Source organism: Leucopleurus acutus (assembly GCF_964270905.1).
Source record: "Leucopleurus acutus genome assembly, chromosome: 18".
In the NCBI taxonomy this organism is placed as follows: Eukaryota; Metazoa; Chordata; class Mammalia; order Artiodactyla; family Delphinidae; genus Leucopleurus; species Leucopleurus acutus.
This window is the reverse complement of record NC_139160.1, coordinates 23,477,420-23,493,338: the sequence shown is the minus strand read 5'-3', so window position 1 is coordinate 23,493,338 and position 15,919 is coordinate 23,477,420. Positions and strand designations below refer to the sequence as shown.

Sequence of the window (15,919 nt, the reverse complement as noted above, 5' to 3'; positions counted from 1 at the left end):
AGTGCTCTGATAGGCAGCGGTAACTACTAAAAAGTTCTTCCTTACACTTAGCTGAAATCTGCCTGCCACAGCACATTCTCAGTCTTTTTTCCATGTATGTCCCCTTTCAATAAACATATAATGCTCTCTCTTCTTTAATAGTATTTAAATCAAAATTAAATTAAATATTGGGATTAAAAGCAAGTCAAAGTAATTATACAGTTGAATGGGTTTTCCTTAATTACCCTTATTGTAAAAGAAGCCAAATTTGACATGAAGTCCTGGTAATAATATATTACAACTTACTACAATATATTGCATTTAAAATATGTATTTCAAACATTTAGAAAAAGGAAGGTATGATCACTAAGAGTCAACATGGAATCACTACGGAAAAGTGATGCCTAATTAGCTCAATTTCCGTTTTTGGTAGCTGCACTAGACTATTGTTTGTTTTAGAGGGCTCATCTTTCCTTTCCCTTCATTTCAACATTTTAATTAGATTTAAGACTTTGTATAAGGTAATTTCGTTTTTCTCACATATTAATTTTCCTTGATAAGTGGTGAGATGTTTAAAAGTAAAGAACATGGCTTATTTATCTTTAGAACCTATGTGTTTGACATTTAATAAATTCTAATTTTTTTCATGAGTGAATGAATAAGCAAATCAATAAAAAGAAGGCATACAAATAAAATGTACAGGTAAAATAGTGTTGTGAAAATGAATATATAATGATCATATCAAAATTTTAAAAGACTTATTAGCTTGATGTGAAATGACCTGAAACTATTCTTTTTATTCATTCAGAAATTATTTATTCAACTTCTACAAGGTGTCAGAACATTGTGCTAATAAATCTTGGGATTTAAACTGTAAAACAGAGTGGGGTTTCCCTGGTGGTGCAGTGGTTAAGAATCCGCCTGCCAATTCAGGGGTCACGGGTTCGAGCCCTGGCCCGGGGAGATCCCACATGCTGTGGAGCAACTAAGCTCGTGTGCCACAACTACTGAGCCTGCGCTCTAGAGCCCATGAGCCACAACTACTGAGCCTGTGTGCCACAACTACTGAAGCCCACACGCCTAGAGCCCGTGCTCCTCAACAAGAGAAGCCACCGCAATGAGAAGCCTGTGCACCACAATGAAAACCCAATACAGCCAAAAATAAATAAAAATAAAATAAATAGATTTAAAAAAAAACCCCAAAACTGTAAAACAGGGCAACTAAATCCTTGTCCTCGTGGAACATACATTCTAGTGGAGGGACAGACAAAAAACAATTAAACCTATTTCAAATTGCAGTAAGTGCAATAAAGGGCACAATGGCCTGAGATTATAGAATACGGGAAAGAGGCAACTTTACATGGGATGATTGGGGAGGCCTCTCTGAGGAGCTCTAAGGGATGAAAAGAAGCTAGCCATGTGAAGAGTGGTTGGAAATTTAAGGAACTAGCATGTTCCTAGGAGGAAGGAACTTATTGTGCTTAAGGGAGAAAACTAGTGTGATAGGGGTGTAATAAGCAAGGGGAGAAGCTGCATGAGATGAAGTGGTGCCCAGAGTTTGAAAACAGTATGCTTTATGGTAGTGAAACACTATAGGTTTTGTATAATATTAATATTCCGTAAGATGTCACAGAAAAACCCAAACGACCCAATATTTGGGTCGTTTTTGGCCAACCCAATATTTGAACTTTATTCTAAATAGAGTGGGAAGTTACTGTCAGGTTTTAAGCAGTAGAGTGATGTAATTTGATTTCCTTTTTTTAAAGAGATTATGTTTCTCCTCAATCTCTTTTTATTTTTAGGTTCTCTTCGTATTGAAGTAGAAAATACAGGCAGCAAAGTTCACATCATAATACATATCTAAATAAATTTTTACAAACATACTCATATAAACAGCCCCCAGATCAAGGACGAAAACATCACCATACCCCTGAAAAGGGTGGGGGTACTTTCAAGACCCCTTTCAGTCTACCACAGCCTTAAAAGGAGCCACTATCTTGATGTATATCACAGGTTAGCTTCTCTCTTGAATGTCGAGTCATTTGCATCTGGCTGCTTTGGGTCAACATTATCTTTGTGCGATTCACCCATGTTGTAATGTGGAGCAGTCATTTGTTCATTCTCATTGATGTATAGCAGCCTTAGCAAAGCGTGCACTGTGGACCCCCAGGGGTTCCTAAGACTCCTCTAGGAACTTATTTTCTCCCTTTTCAGGCCTTCTTTGGGTATACAAGGTAATTATTTTTTTGAATGCCATGTATTTTGTATGAAAGCAACAGTTTTCAGACTTTTTCGTCTCAGACCAAAAAGTGTGTCGGTGGAAATGATCAACTAGAGAAATCAATGAATTAGAAGAGATTAAATTTAAATTCAACAGGGGTAAATGTAATGTTCTTTTAGGTCCCCAAAATCAATTGTGTAAATATAGGGCAGAGACTTGGCAGTGTTACACATGAAAAAGAGCCATGGGGGTATATTTGATCTTAAAGGCTATAAGATTCAACGGTGTAAAAGCCACTAGAAATAAGCCAGTGCATTCTTAAGCTGCATTAAAGGGCACACAGTATCTGTATTATGAGACTGAATATTACCACAATCTTCTGTACTTGTCACTCACTTTTTCAACTACTATTTATTACCCAGCTATACTGAGCTGAAGTTAGATCTTGTCCAGAATTTTGTGTCCCTTTCTGGATGCTAGGTTTTGGAAGACATGGACAAACTAAGTAGTATTCAGAGGAAACCAAACAGGATGTTGAGGAGCTGGAAGCAGTGTCATATGAGTAGTCATTCATTCATTCAACAAAACAGAATATAGCAGAAGTAACATTGTATGAATTCTGAGTCTAGGCCTCAAGAAGCTTTGCAGCTTCAGCCTTTACCCTCTTAGAACCTGGAGACTACCATGTGAAGAAGACCAGGTTGGTCTATGCCTCCTGAAGGATAAAAGACCAAGTTGAGAGTAAGGACTAGCCATCCCAGGTGAAGTCCCAGTGAGGCCACCGTGTACCATCCAGCCCTGGCTCCCCTGACCCAGCTCAGGAGAACTGCCCAGCTAATCCATGGAATAGTAAGGGAAAAAAACCATTGTTGTTGTTAGCCACTAAGTTTTGGGAGTAGTTAGGCAGAAAAGGCTAGTATGGAAAACGTCACATGATAATAAGAGCTTTTAGAAAAATAAAGCAGAGTGGGGGAGAGGTAGAGATCAGCAGCTGGAGAGGAGGCAGTTGCAGTATTACTTATATCATCTTAAAATTCTCTGTAAGGGGATAATATTTGAGCAAAGACCTGAGGGAGTAGGAAGTCATGCAAAAATCTTAAGAAGAGTATTTTAGGCAGAAGGAACATCAAGTGCAAAGGTCTTGGAATGAGAACATACTGTGTATTTCTGGAATTGTAAGGAGATTGGCTAGAGTGTAGTGAGAAGGAGAAAAGTGGTAGGAAATATGATTGGAGAGAACATCCAGGGCCAGATGATGACGTAGCTGGAGAGCTAATGCTAAGAACTTTGGCTTTTACCTTCAAGTGTAATGGGAATGATGTGATATCTGATTTACAATATGAGAAAGTCTGCTTTGGCAGCTGTGGAGAAAAGATAGCTATAGGATGTCAAGAGTGGAAGCAAGGAAGTTAGTCGAGAAAATTGTTACCAAAGAAAGAATGATACTGATTTACAGTATGGGTTTTGTAACGAAGGAGGTAAAGAATGGTCCAGTTCAGGATATATTTTGAAGATAAAGCCAACAAAGCTCATGGATTGGAGATAGTAAAAATGAAGAAGGGTAACTCCTAGGTTTTTGGGTGAAGCAATAATGAATAAGAAACCTTGCTATCGTGAGAAAATTGGAGGACTTCTATGCAATATCTAATACTTAAAATGTTGCATGAATATGTGAAGTCTCTCTTCTGTGCCTTTATGGAGGCAGAATTATGTTCACTTAGAAGAAACTATGAGCAGTGAAGATTGGACCTCTATAAGGAAGACTGTGCTTGTAGTTGGAGCTATCCTAGTTCCCCTTCATGAGATATCAGTCAACTAGTAATTACAAGTACCTACTGGGAGCTAGGCACTGTTCTAGGCACTGGAGCTACAGCAGTGGAAAAAGTGACGTTCAAGCAAAGCAGTAAAGGTAACCTGAGATTGAAAACTGTTGGAGGACAGTTTGTTGGTGATGTAATAGGAGGTATTCATGTATTGTGTAACAGGTAAGAACCCTTTAAGACTCTTCCAACCCTAGGTTTCTGTGATTCTCTATAAGGATCTGATAAACTGAATCAGACTCAAAGTATTCTTCAGAGCCTTCTGTCTGTTGTTTTAAAACAGCTATATTGAGATATAATTCATGTACCATATGATTCATCCATTTAAAGTGTACAATTCAGTAGTTTTTGGTATATTTACAGATGTGTACCACCATTACCATAGTCAATTTTAGAACATTTTCATCACCTCAGAAGGAAACTCTATCATCCTTTAGCTCCACCCGCACCCCATCTCCCAATCCTCAGTTCTGTTCCGTTGATCTGTATGTTTGTCTTTGGTGCCAGTACCACACTGTCTTGATAACCTTTGCCTTGTAATAAGTTTTAATTTTTTTTTTTTTTTTTTGCGGTACACGGGCCTCTCACTGTTGTGGCCTCTCCCGTAGCGGAGCACAGGCTCCAGACGCGCAGGCTCAGCGGCCATGGCTCACGGGCCCAGCCACTCCGCGGCATGTGGGATCTTCCCGGACTGGGGCACGAACCCGTGTCCCCTGCATCGGCAGGCGGACTCCCAACCACTGTGCCACCAGGGAAGCCCAAGTTTTAATTGTTTGAAGTGTGACTCCTCTTACTTTATTCTTTTTTATAGGATTGTTTTGGCTATTCTGGGTCCCTTGCAATTTCATGTGAATTTTAGAATCAGCTTGTCAGTTTTTACAAACAAGTCAACTGGAATTCTCATAGAGATTGTGCTGAATCTGTAAGTCAGCTTAGGGAGTATTGCCATCTTAACGTTAAACCTACTGATCCATGGACGTGGGATGTTTTTCCATTTATTTAGATCTTCTTTAATTTCTTTCACCAATATTTTGTAGTTCTAAAGTGTTTTATTCTTTTTGATACTGTTGTGAATAGAATTATTTTCCTTTTTTAATTATATTTTATTTATTTATTTATTTTTGGCTGCATTGGGTCTTCGTTGTTGCACGCGGGCTTTCTCTAGTTGTACCGAGTGGGGGCTACTCTCTGTTGTGGTGCTCGGGCTTCTCATTGTGGTGGCTTCTCTTGTTGCGGAGCATGGGCTCTAGGTACGCGGGCTTCAGTAGTTGTGTCTCTCAGGCTCAGTAGTTGTGGCTTGAGGGCTGTAGAGCGCCGGCTCAGTAGTTGTGGCTCACGGGCTCTAGAGTGCGGGCTCATTAGTTGTGGCTCACGGGCTTAGTTGCTCCGTGGCATGTAGGATCTTCCCAGACCAGGGCTTGAACCCAGTCCCCTGCACTGGCAGGTGGATTCTAAACCTCTGGGCCACCAAGGAAGTCCCTAGAATTATTTTCTTAATTTCATTTTTGAATTATTCATTGTGAATGTATAGGAATATCATTGATTTTTATATATTGATCTTATATCCTTCAACCTTGCTGAACTTGTTTATTCCAGTAGTTTTTTTGGTAAGTTCATTAGGGTTTTCTATATATAAAACTATGTCATCTATGAATAGAGTTTGTTTTACTTCTTCCTTTCCAATCTGGATACAATTTATTTCTTTTCCTTACCTAATTTCCCTGAATAGAAGCTCAGTACAATGTTGAGAAGAAGTTGTAAGCAGGGACATTCTTGTCTTGGTTCTCATCTTATGGAAAAGCACCCAATCTTTTCCCCATTAAGTAGGGTATTAGCTGTGGGTTTTTCATAGATGCCCTTTGTCAGGTTAAGAAGTTACTTTCTAAGTTTGTTGAGTGTTTTTGTCAAATGCTTTTTCTGCACATATTCAGGTTATTATGTGATTTTTGTTTTTTGCTTTTTATTCTGTTGATGTAGTGGGTTACATTAATTGATTTTCGGCTGTTAAACCAATCTTTCATCCCTGGGATAAATCCCACTTGGTCATGGTGTACAAAATTTTTTTAGTATGTTGCTGGATTCAGTTTGCTAGTATTTTGTTGAGTTTTTTGCATTCACATTCATAAGAAATATTGATCTATAGTTTTCTTGTGATGTCTTTGTTTGGTTTGTTATCAAGATAATATGGGCCTTGTAAAATGAGTTAGGAAGCATTCCCTCCCCTTCTATAAACCATCTAGACCTGGGTTTTCTTTGCATAGTTTTTTGATTACTGATTCAGTCTCTTCACTTGTAATAGATCTATTCAGATTGTCCATTTTTTCTTGAGACAGTTTCAGTAATTTGTGTCTTTTGAGGAATTTGTCTAATTTTATATATGTTTTCTAATTTGTTGAAATAGTTATTTATAGTACTCCTTTATAATTATTTTTATTTCTGCAAGGTATGATAGTAACGTCCTCTCTTTGATTTCTGATTCTAGTAATTTGAATCTGTTTTCTTTTTTTCTTGGTCAGACAAGCTAAAGGTTTGTTTTGCTGATCAACAAGCTAAGGACTTCTTTTCAAAGAACCATCTTTTGGGCTGGTTGATTTTCGCCGTTGTTTTTCTGTTCTCTCTTTCATGAATTTTTGTTTTAATTTTTATTATTTCCTTTCTTCTTCCTGCTTTAGGTTTAGTTTGCTCTTCTCTTTCCAGTGTCTTAAGGTTGAAGTTTAGGTTATTGATTTGAGATCTTTTTTTCTTTTCTTTTTTATTTAATTTAATTTATTCATTCATTCATTCATTCATTTATTTTGGCGGAGTCGGGTCTTAGTTGAGGCAGGCAGGATCTTCGTTGCGGCATGTGGGGTCTTTTGTTGTGGTGCGCAGGCTCTTCATTGCAGCACATGGGCTTCTCTCTAGTTGTGGCATGCGGGTTTTCTCTCTCTAGTTGTGGTGCACAGGCTCCAGGGCTCATGGGCTCTGTAGTTGTGGTGCGCGGGCTCCAGAGCACGTGGGCTCTAGTTTTGCAGCGCGAGAGCTCAGTAGTTGTGGCATGCAGCTTAGCTGCCCTGTGGCATGTGGGAACCTAGTTCCTGGACCAGGGATCAAACTCACATCCCCTGCATCAGAAGGCAGATTCTTTGCCACTGGACCACCAGGGAAGTCCCTAGATCTTTTTTCTTTTTTAACCCAGGAACTTAAAACTATAATTGCTCTCTAAGCACTACTTAAGCTATGGCCTGTAAGTATTTATTTCCCAAATTTGTCCTTGCTATTGATTTCTAATTTCATTCAATTGTGGTTGGAGAACATAATGTATTGTTTCTTTCCTTTTAATTTATTGAGCTTTGTTTTATGGCCTATCATGTGGTTTCTCCTAGAAAATGTTCCATGTGCACTTGAGAAGAATGTATATTCTGTTGTTGGGTGGAGTGTTCTGTAGATATCTGTTAGGTCTAGTTGGTTTTAAGTGTTGTCCAAGTCTTCTACTTCCTTGTTGATCTTCTGTCTAGTTGTTCTATCCATTATTGAAAGTGGGGCATTAATTCTTATTGTTGAATTGTCTGTTTCTCTGTTCATTTTTCTTAGTTTTCGTTTCATATATTTTGGTGCTCTGTTGTTAAGAGCATATATATTTATAGGAACACTTTTTTGTTTTAAACTCTATTTTTTCTCATGAGTATAGCCATTCTAGTTTGTCTGTGGTTGATGTTTCATGATACCTCTTTTTCCATCCTTTTACTTTCAATCTATTTGTGTTTTTGAATCTAAAGTCTGTCTCCTGTAAACAGCCTTTAGTTGGATCATGTTTTTTTAATCCAACCTGACAACCTAATGACAGATTGGATTGTTTATTCCGTTCACATGTAATTTTATTATTGATATAGTTGGATTTATGTCTGCATTTGCTTTTTAAAAAATATTTATTTATTTGCTGCATTGGGTGTTTGTTGCTGTGTGTGGGCTTTCTCTAGTTGCAGTGAGCAGGGGCTACTCTTCATTGCGATGTGTGGGCTTCTCATTGCGGTGGCTTCTCTTGTTGCGGAGCATGGGCTCTAGGTGCATGGGCTTCGGTAGTTGTGGTGCGCAAGCTTAGTAGTTGTGGCACACAGGCTCTAGAGTGCAGGCTCAGTAGTTGTGGTTCACGGGCTTAGTTGCCCTGCGGCATGTGGGATCTTCCCAGACCAGGGCTTGAACCTGTGTCCCCTGCATTGGCAGGCAGATTCTTAACCACTGTGCCACCAGGGAAGTCCGTGCATTTGCTTTTTGTTTTCCATGTCATGTCTTTTTTACCCCTGTGTTAGTCTTCCTTTATTGCTTTCTTTTGCACTGAATATTTTCTAATGTAGTATTTTGATTTTATTATTTCATTATTCTTGAGGGTTTTTAAAAGTGATTGCTCTAGGGTTTACCATATATATCTTAATCTCTCAGAATCAGCTTCAGATTTATACTAGCTTAATTCTTATAATATATATGGAAATATTACTTCTATATAGCTCTATTCCCATATTCCCCCTTTTGTGGTATTATTGTTATACACATAACATCTACTAATGTTACAAGCTGAACAGTACATTGTTAGAATCATTACTGTCTGCTGTTATTTTCTTAATCTATAACAGCTTTGCTCCTATACACCTTTGTGCTATTACTAGCATGTGTATTATGCATGTATTATATTTCTGTGTTACAGACCAAACAGTACATTTTATGCATATTTTTTTACAGTTACCTTTTCAATCAGTTAAGCGAAGAAAGCAAAATAGGCATTTATATTGTCTTCTATAATTACACAGTTACATTTACTAGTGCTCTTTGTATATGTAAATTCAGATTACCATCTGAGGTCACTTTCTTTCAGCCTAAATAATTTCCTTTAGTATTTCTTCTAAAGTGGCTCGGTTAACAATAAATTCTTTCAGTTTTTGATTATCTAGGATAGTGTTTATTTCACCTTCATTTCTGAATAACAGCTTTGCTGAATGTATAGCATTCTTGGTCAACAGTTTTTTCTTTGAAGACTTTATGTTATACCACTGCCTTCCTGGCCTCCATTGTTTTTCTGCTAAGTTAGCTTTTTATGTTATTGGGTTCCTTTATAAGTGTCACACTGTCTTTCTCTTGCTACTGTTAAAAGATAAACTGAGGCATATTAAAAATTTTAAGAGTTCGTTTGAGCAAAAATTCATTTGAATTGGGCAGCACCAATCCGAAAGTGGTTAGGAGCCCTCTAGTGGAAAGATTTTTATAGAGAAGAGGCTGAATCAAACCAAGAAAATTATTTGATTGGCTGTAGCGTAAGCATTTGCTTTACTTGGAAAAGTCTGGTTGGCTGTTTGTGATTAGCTGTACTCAGGTTTTAATTTCTTAATGTGGAGAGATTTATAGCCTTAGGTTTTAGTTTGATTATGTAGTCTACTAAGGCATTAAAGCCACCTCAGTCTAATGGCCTCATTTTTTAATTAATTTAATGCTACCTTCCATATTTTCTCCTTGTCTTTGACTTTTAGCATTTTTTAATGATGTGTGTTTTAGGCCTTATTAAATTTATCCTACTTGGAGTTTGTTGAGCTTCTTGGATGTGTAGGTTATTGTTTTTCAATAAACTTGGGAAATTTTTAGCCAGCATATCTTTAAAGATTGTTTTTTCTCCTTTCCTCTCCTGGTACTCCCATTTCATGTATTTTTATGGATTTTATGATGTCCCACATTTCTCTGAGGCTCTGGTTTTTTCTCCTTCTTTCCTTTTTCTCTCTGATCTTCGGTTTGCATAATCGCAATCGTTGTATCTTCAAGTTTGCTCATTCTGTCTTATGCCAGTTCAAATCTACTCTTGAGCCCCTCTAGTGATTTTTTTTTTTTAATTTTAGTTCTGTGAATGTATAATGGCTACTTTGGAAACTTTTCCCATAAATCCAGCATTTGGTCCCTCTCAGAGATAGTTTCTGTTGCTACTTTTTTCATGATGTGTGTATGGGTCATACTGTCATACTTGCCTGTTCCTTTACATGCCCTGAAATATTTTGTTGGAAACTGAATATTTTAGATTATGTATTATAGCAGCTCTGGGTATTGGTTTGCCACCCCCCACCCCCCAGGCCAGCTTGTTATTGTTATTTGTTTATTAACTGGCTGGATGGTTTTAGTGAAGTAGCCAGAGGTCTTCTCAGCTTGCCTATCCTGGTGTGAAACCACCATGCCTTGTGGGCTGGGAAAAGAGCTGTTGAGGTCCCAGTATTTATTCTAAGGGAGCCGTGTCCACGGTAGAGCCTCTGTTCCATTTCCTGTGACTGAGCCTCAGCACCAGGCAACTGGGAGTAGGAAGAGAAATACGAAGGTCCGTCCTGCTCCTCCCAGAAAGAAAGCCCTCTGTCCAGGAGCTGGGGAGAGATGGAGGTCTGTGTTCCTGCTAGAGCAGTCCAGCATGGAGTCTCTGCCTTGCTGAGCTGGGAGGGGAATAGGAGGGAGCCGTTTACCACAGATGCCTACTGACTTCTCATAGATCTTCTCTAGTAGATTTTTCTTTTTGTTTTTAAGATCGTTTCTAGAGGTTACAAATGGTTGGGGGTTATTATATAGTTTTCACCAGTTTCACTGGGGAGCAGATCACTGGAACTTCTCTGAAGTTCAGAGAAGTCAGTCTCCTATGTGCTTCAATGTGATTTTAACATCTTTCTTTTAAGAAGGGTGGGTGGCTTTTAAGAACCCTTCAAATCAGCAGATGGCAATACTTCTTACTTCTGTCTTACAGATTTGGGATGTAGACATTCCTAAGTTTTAACGAGAGTTAAGGAATATATGAATCTGCATAAGGAAGACCCAAGGAAAAAAGGAACTTATATATTCTTAATCCTCACATTGGTGTACTTTCTTTGAAACTCACATTAGTAATAAGTTATACAGGCATACCTCAAAGATACTAGGTTCAGTTCCAGACCACTCCAATAAAGCAAATATTGCAATAAAGCAAGTCACACAAATATTTTGGTTTCCCAGTACATACAAAAGTTATGTTTACACTATACTGTTGTTCGTTAAGTGTGAAATAGCATTATATTTAAAAAACAATGTATGTTCATACCATAATTAAAAAATAAACCTGTTGTAAAAATGGCACTGATAAGACTTACTTGACACAGTGTTGCTGCAAACCTTCAATTTGTAAAAGACTCAGTATCTACAAAGTGCAGTAAAACAAAGCATGAGAAAACAAGGTATGCCTGTACCTCACTTTGTAACAATTGTTAGTTGTAGAATATTTGCTTATTTTCTCTTGTGCTGGTTAGGATTGTTTTACCCAGATGTTTTGCAGATATTTATTTTTAAAGCACCCACTCGTAACACACTTGTTTATCCTGTTTTCTGTCTCTCTGGAGTGATTTTACTTTTCTGAAACTGGTACTTGATGCAAGAAAATAAGGGAATAGTGATTCACCACTTCCTTCTCCCCATCAAGGACACGTCTCCACTCCCTTCTGTGTACTCAGAGCTGTGCTGATAATACAGAGAGATCTAAGACATGATTGCTCTTCAACGTATTTGTTATGTAATGAGCAGATAGACATATACTTTAAAAGTAAACCACAAGGCATGATTTCAATCTTCCTAAGAAGGAAGAGGACCTGGGATGGGGTTACCGGCTTGAAGAAAGTAGAAAAGGTTTATAACAACCAAATGTTTAACATGGTAGGAATTTAATAAGCAAAGAAGTTTGTAAAGAGAGTGAGAGACAGTGTGGTGTGGTAACCTTCCTGGGAATCCTGACTCCACCTCATTTTAACTCTGTGGCTAGTGTTGGGCTAGTAACTAAACTTTTTTGTGATTCACTTCTCTTTATGTAATGAAAATAAGAATTGAGCAACTACAAAGGATAGTTGGAGGAACCAAATGAAATACTGTATTAGAATAATGCCTAGTTACTATGCTCATCACAGTGGTTTTGATCATGGGTTTGCTGAGCCCCAGTTATTTTTGGACAGTATGAATTGATAGTGTCATCAAACTTCATTGAGGTCAATGTATATCCAGTATTAGTTTTTTGATAATTTTTTTTTATTAATTAATTTATTATTTTTTTATTTTTGGCTATGTTGGGTCTTCGTTGCTATGTGCGGGCTTTCTCTAGTTGCGGTGAGCGAGGGCTACTCTTCGTTGTGGTGCGGTGGCTTCTCTTGCTGCGGAGCACAGGCTCTAGGCGCGTGGGCTTCAGTAGTTGTGGCAGGTGGGCTCAGTAGTTGTGTCTCGTGGGCTCTAGAGCCCAGGCTTCAGCAGTTGTGGCACACAGGCTCTAGAGCACAGGCTCAGTAATTGTGGCTCACAGGCCCAGTTGCTCCACGGCATGTGGGCTCTTCCCAGACCAGGGCTCGAACCAGTGTCCCCTGCATTGGCAGGCAGATTCTCAACCACTGCGCCACCAGGGAAGCCCAGAGGATGAGTATTCTAATTAAATGGAATCCAGATGATTACCCCAAGAAACCTGAGCAGGATCGAAAGATTCAAAACTGTATTGTTTCCATTAAATAAAGGATATGTATCCTATATATTTTATATTAGTCAAGATTCAGTGCCAGAAACCAGAGGTTTTATGCAGGAGAGCATTTAGTGCAGGGAATGAATGGTTACAAATTGTTGGAAGGTCTAAAGGAGTACATTTTAGACTTGGCTTACAAGAATGGCTCCCCTAGTAATTACAGAGCTGCTCTGTCAGGAGAGCTACTCATTGACCACCTCATGGACTGCCACTAGAACTGTAAGGAAAGCACAGCTGCGGCCATCACTACACCATGATTTCACTTGCTAGCAGCAGTAACAAAGAGGCCCAGCAAGAAAACCTTTCTCTTCAGCCTTTCAAATCTCACAAGACTGCCTCTCATTGATAGATCCTAATTTGAATCAAACACTACTTGAAGAGAATATAGGAATCGTAGTTTTAGGCTTAGGGCCTTTTCCAAGTTTTAGGAAGGTAGAATGAGTGCCGAACCCAAAGTTTCTGCCATGCACATAATTGAGAAGTCCAGTGTCCCTCTCATTAAAAGAGGGTGAAGGGTAATTCAATGTTATTCTGAATAAACTGTCAATTTTTTTCCTCTAACATTGCCATCAATAAATATAATGTTTAATGAGACTTTCGATCTTCCATGCCTTTGATTTTTTTTCTTTCTGCTAAATGAGCATGTTATGGCCAGTGATTTAAATATCCAGAATTCATATCAATCAATTAAAGGTTATGTTTGAGTTCAGTTAATATTTTGGTAGTTGTTGAGGATATACAGGATGCCTGGCATTACATTGGTAACTCTCAAAATTTAACCAGCTTGTTACCAAGATTGACATTACCTAATTCTGAGATCATTTTCAAAGATAATCCTGAAGTCAGTTTATTTCAGAGTCAAGTGCATATGGAAACTTGCATCAATTTCATTTGTAATTCTTATTGTATATTCAAGGGCACTCTGTGATATAATCCGTAAGTGTTTATAGCAATTCAGATCTTGATGTGAAAATGTCAGTGATATCTTCAAGGGTAAAAAACTAAATATAGCTCCTTCAGCATTGCCCTTATGCTGTTCTGTTTCCCTGCTTTCTTCCCCCCCACCCCCCCTTTTTTTTTTCTTTTTCCTTTTTAAAATGGGTGGTATGATATCAGTAAAAGGCCTGGATAAAGTCAGGACAATATACACACCAGTGCTATCTAGATGTTTTTGGTTTGTTGTGCACTACTGAGGTCTTATGTTTTCAACAGTTATAGATCATTTGTACTCAAGGGGAGAAAAAAAATAAAAACAAACACAAAGGGACTGGTGAACTGTAATATGATTGTTAGTTCTAGTGTTAAGCAATGAAAGTGTTCAGGACTAGAAGTTGGAAGGCGTATGATGCTTAAATAGCTTTAACGTGACAGTTTTGGGGCCAGTATTTTTGTATGTCAAAAAGCATCTGTTTGTGATTTATAAAGATTCTGAATTTGAAATTCACCTCAGTTTTCCTCTTGCTCTTTGCATTAGCAGTAATTCATTGTGAAGAACTCTAAAAAAGAACTGACAGTTTTATTTTAGGGCACAGTGACTCTAAGTCTGTACTCCATAAGTATTATATTTCATTTGAGACTTTAAGAACTGTCAATAATGAAGTGTGTTTTAATCCATTTACTTTTCTTTGTCCTCTCAGGTGGATCTCCTTACTTAGCAACCAAAATTAATGAAGCAAAAGACTTGCTAGAAGCAGCCACCAAACATTGATTGATGCTCAAGGACCACTCTGAAGGAGAAAAAGGGGGACCTTATAAAAAACGTCCTGCAAGTTAATCTAAATCATGACCTTCATAATTTTCATACATGTAGTGACCACAATTATTTCTTCCACTACTAAGCTATATAATAATAAAAGAGGAACAATCCATCTTTGTTTTATCTTTCAGAGGAACAGGTTAAAATGCAATCACTGATCTTTCCCCCTTATTTTCTTCCTCTCTCTGATAGTCATACATTTTAAGACTTCTGTTAGTTCCGAATTCCTCCCACCCACCCCCAACCCCCCGTACAAGTATAATCATCGGTAATATAATTGGAATTTGTGAGCGATGGGTAGAAAGTTTCTTGCTGCTTATACTTACGCTCATGTTGTCCCTCGTTTCCTCAGAGGAATTTAGTACTCTGCCTATGTGAGGTGCTTTAAATATTTTGAGACCAAACACTGACTGCCATCCCGGGGAAGTGATTTGAAAGTTGATTGAATTTACTAAATGGTGTTTTGTAAAACAGTGGTTAGGAAAGAACTCTGCTCTCCCTGAGACCCTATAGCTGAAGCATGAGAACTTGGAGAGCGACTAAAATGATGAAAGGTTTACAAAATGAGCCCTGTGAGGAAAGCCTGAAAAGAGCTGGGAGAAGTCTGAGGGATTTGTATTTAATTATAGTCTTCTGGTACTGTATATTTATTCAATTATTCATTCTACAAATATTTATTAACCACCTGTAACGTGCGAGGCACTGTAAGGTTCCTTGAGAGTTACAGGTGTGAACCAGTCATGGATCGTGACCCAAAGGCACTTACAGTTAGGGAAAAGATAAACCACACAAATACTATTTGAGAGGCAATGCTAAAGAAGTTCAGAAAAAGGAAACAATATGTTAAATTGAGCATCGGGGGAGCTTCATAGAATCACGAGTAGCATAGACCTTGGCTTTAAAAACAATGAGATATACCATATGATTGGTGACTCTTTTGTTTCCCCTGAGATCAGTCACAATTAGCAGAAATAGGATGTATTAGTTAGTTTGATTAGAGTGCAGGGTTTCTCCAAAGCAGGGGATGAACACATGGTCTGGAACTCCTGGCCCTGAGATGTACAGCATGTTAAATTATTTTCTCAAAACAGCCCCTGGTCATCATCACTTTACTATTCTAAAAGTGAGAAAAGAGACTCAGAGGCAGAATACCAGCATTATTTTCTAGTACTCCTTCACAACCCTGGGTTCATCCCAGATAAGCTGAACTATTGTATTTCATCTATCTTAAAATGCTTTCTTAATATTCTAGACACATTTTTCAATTTATGACATCCTGTAGTGGGGGAGTTTTCTTTTTCTTTTTTTTTTCTTAACATCTTTACTGGAGTATAATTGCTTTACAATGCTGTGTTAGTTTCTGCTTTATAACAAAGTGAATCAGCTATACATATATCCCCATATCTCCTCCCTCTTGCATCTCCCTCCCTCCTACCCACCCCATGCCTGTGGTCACAAAGCACCGAGCTGATCTCCCTGTGCTATGTGGCTGCTTCCCACTAGCTATCTATTTTACACTTGATAGTGTATATTTGTTCATGCCAATCTCTCACTTCGTCCCAGCTTAACCTTCCCCCTCCCCGTGTCCTCAAGTCCATTCTCTACGTCTGTGGCTTTATTCCTGT

General features: G+C 38.3%; 1 protein-coding gene across 1 annotated transcript in view; it reads left to right on the top strand.

Moving 5' to 3' along the window:
• Nucleotides 1-15,713, top strand: part of DNAJC15 (DnaJ heat shock protein family (Hsp40) member C15) — a 63,823-nt gene extending 48,110 nt beyond the window's left edge. Inside the window, exon 6 of the mRNA XM_082859352.1 lies at nt 14,176-15,713. Within this exon, the coding sequence (XP_082715478.1) occupies nt 14,176-14,246 (71 nt within the window). The 3' untranslated portion in view covers nt 14,247-15,713. The remainder of the gene's footprint in view (nt 1-14,175) is intronic.
• Nucleotides 15,714-15,919: the final 206 nt, after the last annotated feature.